General features: G+C 44.6%; 1 protein-coding gene across 2 annotated transcripts; it reads left to right on the forward strand.

Moving 5' to 3' along the window:
* On the forward strand, positions 1-10967 carry LOC135448870 (regucalcin). 2 transcript variants are annotated; one of them, XM_064715311.1, is made up of 7 exons: positions 1-149; positions 616-778; positions 2950-3132; positions 4416-4631; positions 5888-6019; positions 9731-9885; positions 10621-10967. In XM_064715311.1, exons 2-7 carry the CDS (start codon positions 619-621, stop codon positions 10669-10671), a joined length of 897 nt encoding a protein of 298 aa, XP_064571381.1. In that variant the 5' UTR covers positions 1-149; positions 616-618; the 3' UTR covers positions 10672-10967. The 2 variants fall into 2 exon arrangements, with proteins under 2 accessions (XP_064571381.1, XP_064571295.1); XM_064715225.1 differs by lacking the exon at positions 1-149 and adding an exon at positions 165-189 and having other exon boundaries at positions 10621-10961.
* Positions 10968-14365: the final 3398 nt, after the last annotated feature.

Here is a 14365-nt window from a genome sequence, read left to right on the forward strand (position 1 = left end):
CCGCTGCTGCTCGGCCAGCCGGCACCGCCGGCTCCGGGGAGAGGAGGATCCCGCGGGGCCCGGCCGCGCAGCCCGCCCCTGCCGGGGGGACCAAGGAGCGCTATAAGAGCGGCGGGGGCTGGAGCGCTCCTCCCGCGCGCTGCGAGCAGGTACGGCCGGGGCGGGCTGGGAATAGCGCTCCTTGCTGCTGTGAGTTACTGATGATTGTTATTGCTGCTCTTCTCTCCCGCATTCACGGGCAGGCGGGCAGGCAGGCAGGGTCCCGCACACGCCGAGTGTACATGACACGGCGGCGCACACAGACACACAGACACAGGCACAGACACACGCACACCCACACACACACAGACACGCACACGCACACAGAGACACACACACACAGACACGCACACACACGCTGCGCCCCAGCAGCCAGGCATGCGGGGGCGGGCCCGCGGCGGAGCGGCCTTGGCCTCCCTGCGCCCGCCCGCACCCCGATTCAATTTCCCCCCTCTGTTTTATTATTCCCTCTCCTTGGGTTTTTTTTTTCTCTTTTTCCCTTCCCCGTTCCCGCTGGTGGCTGGCTCCCGCAGGCCCGGCGGGGCCGGGCTGTAACGCGGTGTCGCTTCCCCGCAGGCCATGTCATCTGTCAGCATCGAGTGCGTGGCCGAGGGCTGCAGGATCGGCGAGTCGCCCGTGTGGGACGACAGGGAGGGCGCGCTGCTCTACGTGGACATCACGGGCAGGAAGGTGTGCCGCTGGAGCCCCGTCACCCGGCAAGCACAGGCCATTGCCCTGGGTAAGGAGCCCTGGAAAACCCTCCCGGACTGCGGGAGCTGCGCGCTGGCCCTCGGGCTCTGTCCCTCGGCGGCTGCACTGGCTCAGATCTGGAGACCCTTCCCTACAGCCGGGGTTTCCTCCGTTGCTAGCACACTGGGAGACACTAGATACAGACCAGACCTAGTCCTGGGGGCTTTCCTTATGATTTTTTAGTACTGGCTTATGTTTGATGTATTTCCTCTCCCTGTAAGTTGTCCTCAGCTCGCTCTCTTTTACTCGTACTTTGTCCCAGAGGTAAAGTTCTTCTGCTGGTGCCTGTAGTAGTTCTGATGTGAATGATCAGTGCTCATAACATTTTCTGTATCATGAAACATTTTCTACATTATGAAAGATGATTTCCAATAATGCTTTAAGAAGGTGATACTTTTTCAAGGTAGTGGTGTCGCCAGCTAGAGTCTCAATGGCTCAAGTATTTTTTCCAGAAAGGAAGAGATATGCTAACTCACATTACAAAAGGGTTGCAGATTTACTGCTGGATGTGATAGAGTAAATATTTGTGTTGGGAGACAGCTCCTTAAGTGGTTTCAGTGCAATTTATTATTTTCCCGTGTTCAATAGCACTTGGTGAAAATCAATTTTGCCTATCTTTAAGCTGTTCGCATTATTCACTAGAAACTGATCTGGGCTTATCTGCCTTCCAAATTACTGTAGTTGCTAATTTCAAGATGAGAGAAGATTTTGGAAGTGTTGCTTCCCAAACTTATTTCCTCTTAGCTTAGCTGAGGGTGTGTGCATCTCCTTTCCCCCAGACTGATCTACTCTCAAAGGTGTAGTCTTTTGCTTGCAGCCTCTCTGGAGATGTGGAAGGGAGAGCAGCTGATGTAGCTCCTGTGTTTCTTTTATTTTTTTTAAATTGTTTCCTCTCTTTAGTAATAAAACAGTTATGATTCATAGCTGTGTCTTTGGGAATGCCACAATTAAAAGAAAAAAAACAACCCCCAAACAACTAAAGAATGCCATGTGATTATAGTAGCAGGCTTCCAAAGTGGAAACTAAGAGAAATTATTAATTATTAAAGATTTTAATAAGAGAATTACAACAACCCTATGTTAGAAACAACTTAAAATGCCGTTTATAACTTTACATGGTTAGAAAGAACTTTCAAATGCCCTCAGCTGCTAGAGCTGAGCTTGCAGTCAGGTGTTCATCTCCAGTGCTGGAGATGGACAAATAGCATTTGGATTTCTGTCACGGTGATACTGCTGCCAGGGCTCCAGAGGGAAGGGGCATCCTGAGCCATGAGCAAACAGCTGGGAAGGAGCAGTTCCTCTTGTACCCAGAGGTGGCTAAGTGTCTGAAAGTATTACCTAATTATATACCCCTGCAAAGCTATAAATACAAGAAATGTTTCAGTTTTAAATTAGAAAATTAGTGATTAGTGCCATTCATAGAAAATACTATGCTGGACTTGTTTGCCCTGCCTAAAGTTATTATTCCTTAGATTGCATCTGATTGTAGGCTTTTACAGAAATGTTGTCTTTGCACTCACTGTTTTCTTTTACTAATTCCTTTATAATAACATGTAATTGAGGTTTTATGCATAATAGCTCAAGTGGAGTCATGGAAAGTGAGTGTGAACTAGTTTTCTCTTTTGTTTGAGCTCTTGGGGAGCTCTGCCACTCCTTGGTGTGTTTTTGGTGCTGCTGGAGGTTGAGTGGCACAGCAGAGTGTGGTACAGGAGTGTCTCTGCCCCGTGTGACCTGTCCCAGTGCAGAGATACTCTGCCTCCATCATTCACGGCTCATTTACACAGGAGCTGTGCTAAATAAACACCGTTGCTCTAGAGCTCTTGTGGCAATTGATTTTTCCCTTGGAGAGAAGACAGCCCACACAGTAAGCAATTGTGAAAAGCATATGCTCCTCTCCTCCTTTTTATACTTATTTTTTTCAATAAAGCACCTAGCACAACTAGGTGCTGGTAATGATTATGGCTCCTGGTAGCAGTGGTAATACTCAAATTCATGTGACATAATCTGTTTCTATGTATTTAAACATCAGTTTTGTTGGTAGAAAAGTAGGATGCTTCTCTTGCCTGTGGTTTTGCTGAGTTCAGTTGGCCTGTCTAAAGAGGGCAGGAAAGAAATGTCTCTTCATGGCACATCTCACTTTTCAATTTCACCCCGTTTCCAGATGCCCCTGTGAGCTCCGTGGCTCTCCGTCAGTCTGGGGGTTATGTAATCACCCTGGGAACCAGGTTTGCTGCTTTGAAATGGAAAGAGGAGCTGGTAACCACCATTGCTCAAGTGGACAAGGACAAGGCAAACACCCGGTTCAATGATGGCAAGGTGGATCCTGCAGGGAGGTATTTTGCAGGTATGCTGCAGCCTCTTTCTTCCCTCTGGTGCTTGCTGGGTTTTGGTGATAAGAGGCAGTGATCAGTTGTAGATGCAGCAAGTTTTCCTTCACAGTTAAATGGGGGAGATTTTTTTTGTTTTCTTCAACCAGTGCTTAAATCCACTTACAGATTTGTTTATATCACCTGGGCACTATCTAATCTGGACTGTTTTGATGAAAAGGGGCTGACTACACCAAGCCTGCCTAGTTTAAGATACTGGCCTTGCCTCTTTCCTGTCAGCTGCTTGTTTTGAATATTGGAAGGGTGCAAATAGAAAATACTTTTTCAATGAGAAATTTATTATATTTTGTGGTTTGTCCTCTGTAACTCAGAATATTATTTCTAAAAACTAAGGGACTATTCATCCTGGAGATGAGAAGGCTCAGGGGATCCTACCTGTATGTATAAGTGCCTGACTGAGGAGGGAGTAAAAGAGATGGAGGCCAGGCTCTGCTCAGTGGTGCCCACTGAAAGACCAGAAGGAGTGGGCACAAGCTGAAACTCAGCCAATTCTGTATGAATGTAAGGAAACTCTTTTACTGGGGGTGACCAGACAGTGGAACAGGTTGTCCAGAGAGAGTATGGAGTCTTCATCCATGGAGATCTTCAAGGCCCAACACTTGGTGGGAGGAACCTGTGGTGTCTGACCCTGCTCTGAGCAGGGGGTGATCCTGGAGGATGCCCAGAGGTGCCTCCAGCCTCAGCTGTGATGCTGTCCTCCTGATTTTCAAACCACCATTCTGTGCTTTGCTGTGTCATTCAGTCCCAAGACCTGACTTAACCTGCATTTACCCAGCCTCTCAAGAGCCAGTCTCAGCTGCCAATTTCAGCGTGTGAAGATGAGATTTGCTTTAAAAGAGGCTTTAGTGTGAAACTCATTCTGAGGGAGGAGGTAATTTTTTTCCACTCTCTCAGCTCTACAAGGCATTAAGATTAATTGTAAGTTAAATGCTGGCCACACCTGTCTTAATATATGAGTGACTGAATAAAACATTTTGCAGGAATCATGCTGCACACCATTTCTGCTGCAGAAACATTCAACAAAAGAACAAAGGCTGTGTTTTGCCACCTTCTGCTAAAAGCAAGCACTTTGGAAGTCTGCCTTTTCCTTCTGTTTTTAACTCAGTTTCCTCCTCAAATTTCAGAAGCCCCCCCTTTCTCTGCTGGCGGTGTGATCACCATGGTAGTGAGAGGCTGTCCCCAAACGTGGAGAGGAGCCCATTGGCTCTGAACATGCTTTTTCCCCTTTGGCTGTGCACAGGTACGATGGCAGAGGAGATCCGTCCTGCCGTGCTGGAGAGGCGCCAGGGCTCGCTGTACACGCTCCTCCCCGACCTCTCCGTGGTGAAGCACTTTGGCCAGGTGGACATTTCCAATGGGCTGGACTGGTCACTGGATCACAGAACCTTCTTCTACATTGACAGCTTGTCTTACTCCGTGGATGCCTTTGATTATGACCTCCAAACTGGAAAAATTGGTATGAATGGTTGTATTCTAAAGCAATTGTTTGTGCCTGAAGGTGGTGGTGTTTGTTTCTGCTCTGGTCATTACACAGAGATGATCAGAGCTTTGGGGGATGAGCAGAAGCCATATTAACCTCTGTCTGCGTAGGCTCCTGGCTCAAACCAGTCAGGGTCGTTTGGTAATACTATAAAGTATTTAAATTGGCACTTGGAGTAGCAATCTGTACTACTGTTACTAAACACAAGGCATATCTGATCTTGCAGCCAAAAGGACAAAGTGTATCTCACCTGTCTCTTCCTGTGGCTGCGTGTTTCTTGTTACTGGCAGCACAGGCAAAGTGACAGCAAGCTTGTAATCTTGCACAAAACCTCTGCCAGCTTCTCTAGATATTTTTTCACTCTTCACCCCGTTTTTTTTTAAATATAAGCTACTAAAGGAAGATAGTGCAGAAACAGCAAGGCAACAACGGTAGCAGTAACTCAAAGCTTCCTTCATTAATTTAAAACAAAACAAAGCCTTGAGGGCTTCTACAAGCTTGGGCAAAAGAAAAATTCTGGTGACTTGGACTAGTAATTTGCTTTTGAGTACACAGGCTGCAGTATTTTTCTTTTAAGAGAGCCCAGCCAATTTGATGTTTTACAACTCTGAATTTAAAGCAATTTTGGGTGTAGCACCTTGTCCTAATGTCTCTCTGCTATGGCTTATAACTGATTTTTTTCCTAGGAAATAGGGTACTTCTCTCTCTCACTCATTCTTGCTCGCTCTTTCTGTGGGCAGTCTGACAATCCCCAGCAGCAAAAAGGAAACTCATTAAAAGTGTTGCTGCATATGAGGAGCATTGAAGTTGTCAGAGCATAAAATAAACAATGTTGGAAAGTTGGGTTTAATTTTCTTTACTAATAGTGGATAAAAGTCCAGATAGAGTTTTTGTTTTTTGATCAATAGTATGCCTTTGAAATTGATGCTTTATCCCCAAACTCTGTGTTTATGTAATCTCTCAGTTTATAGATCTGAAGGTCAGTTTTGTGTTGAAACAGTGACTATTGCCACGTTCCAGCAAACTGATCCACAGGCTTTCATGCTGAGAAACAACTGTCTCAGGAAACAAACAGGGCAGCAGACACAATCTATTTGTTTCATGGGAAAAAAAAAAACTCAGAGCCTCAGCACAGCTTTTGAAAATAATAGTACAAATAACTCTGCTGGACTGTGACTGATAAAAATTTTAACAACTGTCTCACTCAGTTCTGTGGTTTTTTTACGCTGCAGGCAACCGTAGGAGTATATACAAACTGGAAAAAGAGGAGAGCATTCCTGATGGGATGTGCATTGACACAGAAGGCAAACTCTGGGTGGCTTGTTATGATGGTGGGAGAGTGATTCGCCTTGACCCCGAGACAGGTAAGTCCTTGCAACAGATGGACTGAAATTTTGTGTTAAACAAAACAGAAAAAAACAAACCCAAAAGAGGAAATAAAAACAAAGAGTGAGGGGTGGGGTTTTTTCACCTCACAGAAATAGTGTATCTGCTCCTTTTTAAAAACTCTGCTTTTTTTCTTTTTTTTTTTTTCCTTATAATTTCAAACAATTTTATGTCCCTGATCTCAAAAATTACCTTTGTAAATATGTCTCCTTTGTTCCCAGCATCTGTTTTGCTGGAAAAGATAAAGTCACTAAGGAGACCATCATTCTGCTTGTGAATTGTTTGTGTTAGCATCCTCTTGCATCCTCCAAAATTAAGACCAATGTTTATCTGGTTGATAAATGGGAAAGATGACTTAAAACCATTTTTCAGTCTTATTTCTTCAGCTTAGTATATTATTTTGGGCAGCCTGCTGGATTTTATTACAAGTCCCATGGGACAATTATGCCAGCAACATCTTTTTTATTGTTGGTGTTTACTTGCATGATCAATTTTGCAATGAAATAATTAAAAAATGTTTAATGGATTCCACAGCATTTTATCATTCCCACAGTAATGTCTTGGGTGTGCCCATTGTCTGAGTCTGTTGTTCATTGCTGCTCTCATTTGGGCTCTAGTGATGTGCCAGGGATGATTTACTCTGGGTAGAAAACACATGTAAAGCACTTAAGGGAAATGAACCACATTCACTGCAAAGGGCTGTTGGGAGGGAATGGGAGCATGATTTTGTCAGATCCCAGACAGCACAAGTTTGCATCATGCAGCAGAAGAGAAACTGCACTGGCATGCCTCTGGAGCCTAGCAGAAGGCTTGGGGTTTTGTGGGACTCTGCATTCAGGGCTGCCAGTGCCTTGTGTGCAGTGTGCAGCAGACCCTGGCACACGTGCACCAGCCTTGCTTCTGACCCTGCTGGAAACTTCTGCCATTTTTGAGTCTTGTTTCTTCAGCTTGGAGTATTGTTTTGGGCAGCCTACTGGCTTTTATTACAAGTCCCATGGGACACTGTTGCTTTCTCCCTCACCTTTTGATCTGTACCCATCCAAAGTCTTGCCAACCTGTAGGAACTCTCCAGTTGTGCAGAGTCTGCACCCCAGCTCAGGGAGAAGGAAGCTCCAGCAGGAAGATGCCAGCAATGCTGGGACTTGTCTCTGGACCCACATCCTCTCACTTAGTGGGCAGAGCATTCCTTGGTGACATCCACCAGCCCTCTGAATACCCTCCTGATGTAGTAGATTCAGTAATTTTTCCTCTCTGGTTCACTGTTTCTGCCTTTTCCCTGCCTTTTATTTTCCTTCCTTTTTTTCCACTTTTTCCCTTTTTTTCCTTTTCCTTCTTCCTTTTGGAAGTGTTTTCATATGGGAAAGCTAGAAGGAATAGTGTCCATAAGCAAATGTGTAGGGATAGCAGGATTATTGATGGCAGAGTACCTATCCCTGATGCACTCCCAGTCTTTAACTCTGCTCACAGATGGATGAGGTACTGATGTGTTGGTAGTACATTTCTCAGTGTACTTCTCTTCCATGAACCTGTTCTGTCTCCCCCTCACCCATGTCATAGCACCTGCAGAGAACAGCGTTGTGAAGTTTCACAGGGTAAGTGTCCGTGTCAAAAAGAGCCACCTTTTTTTGTGAATATCTCATGCTTACCTGCCCTCTCATGCTATCATTTTGAGGTAATATGTAAAATCTGCAATTTCCTGAATTCTGACTGAATTGTAATTATTTAGGGAGATAACCCAGTGAGGTTTGAAGAGAATTCTATGAGAGCCTCTTTTAATGCACAATAGCCATTAAGTGTGGCTTGAATGGCTGTCAGCCAGTGCAGATACATCCACCAATAAAGAGCTCATCCAAAGCACGTGAGGGATCTTCAGGTTTCAATGATAACAAAGCCTGGACTTTGTTTTTAGGGTAATGGGACCAGGAAACTTGTTTGTTTGGCATCTTTCCTAAGTGAAGGTTTTGAGGATCAGGGTGAAGCAGATTTTCAGGTCTAAGCTTCCTTAGCAGAGATGGCTGCTGCCTTTAGATTGAGGATGTGCTACAGGGAAAGGCTGATGGCTGATCCCTGGGGCTTGCAGAGGACTCAGGAGGCGTCTAATGTACAGGTTACCAAGTCTTGTCACAGCTTCTGGTCACTCAGTGACCTGCTAGTTTTACTCTTTAAATTGGAATCCTACAACCATTAAAGCTGGAAAAGACCTCCAAGATCATGGAGTCAAACCATCAACCAGCAGTGCCAAGTCCACCCCTAAACCGTGTCTTTAGGTACCACATCTACATAGGTTTTAAATACTTTCAGGGATGATGATCCCACAACTTCCCTGGACAGCCTGTTCCAATGCTTGACAACCTTTTCAGCAAAGAAATTTTTCCTAATGTTCAATCTAAACTGTAATTAAACATTATATAGTTCTTCCTAATGATTGTTTTCAGCATCATTTGACATTTATAGTGTCAAAAAGATTTGCTATATTTGTCTCTTCAATAGAGACTAAGCACAGAGTAATACTCCAGATAGATTGTAGAGCATCCAGGTGCAGATTTTCATGAAACTCCAGGGAGACACCTCAGAGCTTTGTAAATGATATCTTCCAGGCTGTTATCCACTGAGAGCACTCTACACCTGCAACCAGGTTCTAGCTCCTTGTCTCTGGGGCTCATGCCCCTTTTCCTACAGTCCATGTTTTTTCCTTTTGAATGCCCTTCCTACTTACTTTCTCCCAGACTTGGTGTTAGTCACTTTCTAGGGTTCCCAACATCCTGCTATTTCAACACATCACTAAAGTTGGTTGCTGTAAGGGGACCAAGCCCTTTGCACATGCAATTGGGAGGACAGAGAAGTTACACATTTTCTAAGGAAGTTAATGTGCATATTTTCAGAAAGAGAAATTAATTCACTTGTAGGTACATAAAATAGGCATAATGGGAATAGGCTGTTATTGCCCAGAATTAGCAGAAATTTTGGAAAAATCTGCTGCAAGATGTCTCAACAGCCTTCTGGTTAGGGCTAGAGGCAATGTGCTCACTACCCTCATTAAGACCGTCGTTATTTGTTGGCATAATAAATGTCTAGTATTATTTATGGTAGCACTAATTTTCTATAAACATCACACATGTCCCATGATCCCTGTTTTATGCAAGCTTGATTTGGAAGACGGTTGAAATTTCAGGAAAAGCTTCTAGGAATTAATCTTCCCTAACCGCAGGCAGCAGAGGTGCAGCAGGAGGTGCGCCTCCGCAGCGCTGCGCGAGGTCTGCTCGCTCCAGGCTGCCTTTGTAGTTGAAAGCAGAAAAGTCAGCAGGTCTAGGGCGTGATTCATGTGACCTGTTTTAGAGAGGAGTCCTATCCCATTTCCATTGACTCCATGGACAGCCTAGATGATGAGCTCAGATACGTGTTTGTGCTGTGGATGTTAGCGTTTAATTAGAGGACAAGCTGGGATTGAAGTGGGATTTGTTGGTGATACCTGAAACTGAAACTTGTCAAATGATACATCATCAACAACAGGGCTCGCAGAAGTCTGGTTTCTCCCTGTCATGGTGCTTGTCAGTCAGGGTGCGACCTGTCCCAGCCCTGGTTCCCACTTTTGCAGAACATCTGGCTCTACAAAGGTTATTTGTGATAATTTGTTTAAATTTCTTGTTCTAAGTCGACAAACAGGAAACACCGTGCATGTTTTCCTGCAGGAAAAAGACTCCAGACTGTGAAGCTTCCCGTAGACAAAACAACTTCCTGCTGTTTTGGAGGAAAGGATTATTCAGAAATGTTTGTGACTTCTGCCAGTGATGGGATGGATAAAGAGTGGCTTTCACGGCAACCGCAGGCTGGTGGGATTTTCAAGGTGAATTATACTTTCCCCTTTCATTTTAGAAGGCTGTTGTTTCACTCCTGATTTTTTCAGGTAGCAGAACTCCAGTTGGCAGTGCTGGGAAGCTGGAAAAAGGCAGTTGTTAGAACATTGGTCGTATATGTTAAGCTGCTGTTTGTATATTTTGTTCCTCTTGCAGAAAGTTAAACACATTTAGGGGTTTGAAGATACTTTGGGGTTTAAACTTTGTACCAATGCTGATAGTGCAAATTTTCGATGCCATCATCTCTTTATCCTTCTCCCTCTCCCAACACTGTTTGCATTTTCTATTTATGGAAAGGATGGGTAAATACTTACATATCTTAATCAGAGGCAGATAAAAGCATCTGCTTTTATTTACTTTCTAGTTAATTATCAGGAAGTTATCTCTTTAAAAAATTGTTCCACTGGGATTTGTTTTAAAGCCCTGCTCTTTGTGTGTGCATGCTGAAGGTTACATTGTGAACTGCAGAATTAAGGCTTAGCAGTATCTAAGAGAAGAGGCTTTTGGGGAATGGACTCTGGCCTGTGATTACTGAGCTTTAGAGAAAGAGCATGCATTGAAATTCCAGTCTGTGATGAGCTGATGTGTGCAAAATATAGTAGGATGTCAAGCTGGAGCACACAGTCCTTTTCTAAATTAAAGCATGTCTAGTTTTGTAAGGAAACCAACCACCTAATAATGGTGAATTATCACTCTAATTTTTTTTTTCCTCTGTGTTTTAACAGATAACAGGACTGGGGGTGAAAGGAGTTCCACCATATCCATTTGCAGGTTAAATACACTCTTCAGAACTGATTACAGAGGGCTGGCGTAAGCAAGACAAGTCTGAAGGTTTTATTCTGGTGTTCAGCATCTTTTGCTTGGAAACCATAACCCCATTACAATCTTTCATCAGGAAAGGATTAAAAACTACTGAAATACATGGAATATTTTAAAACGGATCTTTTTTCTCCCTTGAAACTTACTTTAAATATATGATGGTACTTTTTCTGCTGTGCTAAAAGGATTCTCATCCTAATAAGCTACTGTTGTAATTCTATTTTATGATTAAACAATATTTTAATTTATTTTTATTGAGTAGTCTTCTGTCTCATTTGCAACTTATGCTATATTGTTTTACTGATTAAACTAGTTGTACTGTCTCTTTTGCATATTTTCAAAGTTCCTCATAAAATGCCTTTTGGTGGTCCTACTACTCTTTTAACTGTAACTTCATTTGTCCTATGATGTTCTCAACAACTGAGACAGTATTACCTCTCACTGCATCTGCAATTTCCTTCTAACAGGCCTCAGCTGTGGCTGTGCTTAAATTAACCCTGGCTGGAATTTATCATGATCTCTCCGTGGTACCTGTTACCATGTTGCTCCTTTTGTTAAATACAAACCCAAAGTTTTGGAGTCAAGAACCATATGCTTTTCTATCCTTTGAAGATCTTGGCCTGTTTTGGGGACATCCATGATGACAGGAAAACATTGGGCATTCTTGGCTGTTTGTGGATAAAGCACAACCTGCACACACAAACCTCCTCCAGAACCAGCCTCCCCCAGAGTACAGAGAGGCAAGGCAGGCCCACATGCCCAAAAAGCCACTGCTTCTACAAGTGTGAAGGAAAGGGAAGATCTATTGCAATTTCTTCACACCACCTGTTGTGAATGAAAACTTACTCACTGGATTGCATTTTTGCCTTTAATTTCAGGCCTGTATGTGCTGCAACAGCTGTGATGTATCTCAGTTGGATTTCATTCTGCAGAATTTTGCTCTTGGAATGTTACAGATTCCCATGTTAGTGCACCTCCATCTGCAGGTGGAATAGCTGTGTGTCCCCATCCTGCTGTGTGAGGGTCACCCACCAGGTGACTGCCAAGTGAGCCTGTGGCAGTGCATTTTCTCTCCAGGCAGCTCCAGGAATCCACACATAATGGTTTGCCATTTCTGAAGGCTTGTTGCACTTAGTTTCTGATGGATCATCTTCTGTTGGCTGTGCCCTCCAGTGTGCAGTGGGTGACTCAGCTGCCCACCAAGGCCTCAGTGCTGCTTTGGTCCAAGGGTTCAAAAATTATTTTGTACACATTACTGTTTCCCCTCTTTAAATCATGCAGGGATCTGTCCTGGTAGTTGGTAAAAAAAAAAAGATTTAAGCAGCTACACTTCAGTGTGGATGAGCATGAGGCAGTGAAGGAAGCTGGGCCATGTTCTTTGTGGTGTCCACATCCTTCATTTATTTTGTGCTACAAGGCACAATCTAAAATCTACTCAAGGCACAGTATTGAGAAAGCTTGAGTTAAGAGAGATGGTGAATGTAGCAAATTTAGGGCTCCGATCTCACTAAAGTCACAAACCTGGTGATACCTGTAACTCTGGAACCATGCTGTTGGGCTGCTGTGGTTGATCACTAGTGGAGATCCAGAGATGCAGCAGAAAATAAGGGGGCATAAACACAGATAATCTTCCTCTGCCATTGCTGTTGAAGTTTTGTACCTCTGCTCACCCTCACACCATCTGGCAGTAGGGTGATTGCCAGAACAACACAAAAAAACAAGCCAACCTTTTTTATGTTGTTGCTGCATTAGAAAGTAAGAGCAATAGCTTGTACAGGCATGAAAAATTGGGTCAAAGATTAGTTTATCAGAGCTGGCTAGGAGGCACCCATGAGCCACAGGGAGGAGCACATGGCTGCTGGAGGCCCTCTTCCTCCATGCTGTGCATGGATGGCACTGGGCAAATGTCTGAGCAACTCGTTTCTATGTGCTTTGTGAGTGTGAGAGCACAGGCAGGTAAAATAAGCTGCTGCAGACATTTTACAAATGAATGCCACCTCCCCCTGCAGTAAAAGCACCTACTCTTCTTTGCTGCACAGGTTTTGTGGGCTTCCCATGAGCAGGAAGAGCCAACTCTGCCAGGAGAGTTGCATTTTTAATGCTGCCGAGATGCCCCGGGAGCGCGTCTCAGCGCAGCCTGCAGTGCAGGGGCTGGAGCTGCTTCCTGCACCCCAGCCCTGAGGAGCCCAAACTGGTGCTGCTGGCGTATTTTCACTCAGGTCCCATGACTGGGTGCTGGATCTGGCAAACTGGAGCTGAGCCGTTGCTGGTTCCCTCAATTAGGAAGGCTTCCTGACTTTTGTTTAATCCCTCGCTTATTAATGGCGCTCACCTCTTTGATCAAAGATCAGCACTGATTTCAATTAGGGTTGAGCAAGAACTCAGTGACAGGAAAGGCAGTATCAGGAGGAGCAGCTGCTGAGCCCTCAAGGGTTTCTTCATCCTCATGACCAAAATCTATAGTCATAGGTGAAGCATAGTTGTTCCCAACCAAGCTGGAGAAAGCTCTCGTAATCCTTTGCTGGCAAAATAGCTCTGCTGGAATAAAAGCAGGCGGCACTGACTGCCTGGGGAGCTCCAGTTCTTCCCATCTCGAGCAAAAGGGAGGGACCAGGCCCTTCCTACAAAAGGGTGAAGCCAGGAAAAGATAAGCTTTGGTTTCACTTTTGAACCACGCTGTCAAGTGGGATATCTCTGGGGTGAGTAACTATACCTGTATCTGCCCGGGGTTTTCAATGCCTGTGTCTTTGTTAACTGCCTGTTAGAGGGAGGGCTCTTCCCCTGAGAGCTGCAAAGGTGCATAAAAACTTTAAGAGATCAGGACAACCAAATAATAAGCAAACTAGAGTTTCTGGAGCAGTGAATGATGGGATGGATCCTCAAGGGGAATAAGTAACACAAGTATATTTTGGAGAGATATGGGGGAAAAAAAGGGAAGCAATGGATTTACCAAATATTTGCAAAGCCACAAGAACAAATTCCGAGCTATTGTCTGAGCACGTGCCTGTGGGGAACAGAAGATAACTATTTAAATACCACATTTTGTGGTGTGATAATGCCTTGATATTCTCCTGACTATGTTGATAAAAACTAGGGACTACCAAAAGCAGCGGGTAAGAGTTGCATCAGAGTGCACCAAAGCAGTGGGAAAGGAGAGAGGAAGCCACACCAGGAGGAGACAAGTGGCTGGGTGTCAGCCAGGGGTACAGGGGTACGTGGCTGCCTTTGGCCAACTTCACTAGAAACTTCTGCTTTGCAACCCAGCAACATCACAAACAAACAAAGGGCATGGCAGGGCCAGGCTCTTTATGTTGTGGAAACAATTAATAGAAAAGCTGCTGGCTAGCAAATACATGCACCTGCTACTGCAGAGCTGCATCACTCATCAGCAACACCCACAAAACCTTTGAGATGTGTCTCTTCCTAAAGTGACTGGCTTCTGGAAAGGCAGACATGTGGGATGTTGAAATGGCAGAGTGGGACGTGGTAACTGTGTTGGTAGCCTAGAAGTGGTGAGGGTAGGAATAAGAGATGGTGCAAAATGTGTCAGGGGCATCCCCTGAGCATTTGCAGCCACATGAATAAATTAGAGAGATGTGTTCTGGTATAATTTTCCCAGCTGCTGTCCTTCCTGTGCCACTGATGATCCAA

Source organism: Zonotrichia leucophrys, chromosome 1 (genome assembly GCF_028769735.1).
Source record: "Zonotrichia leucophrys gambelii isolate GWCS_2022_RI chromosome 1, RI_Zleu_2.0, whole genome shotgun sequence".
Classification (NCBI taxonomy): Eukaryota; Metazoa; Chordata; class Aves; order Passeriformes; family Passerellidae; genus Zonotrichia; species Zonotrichia leucophrys.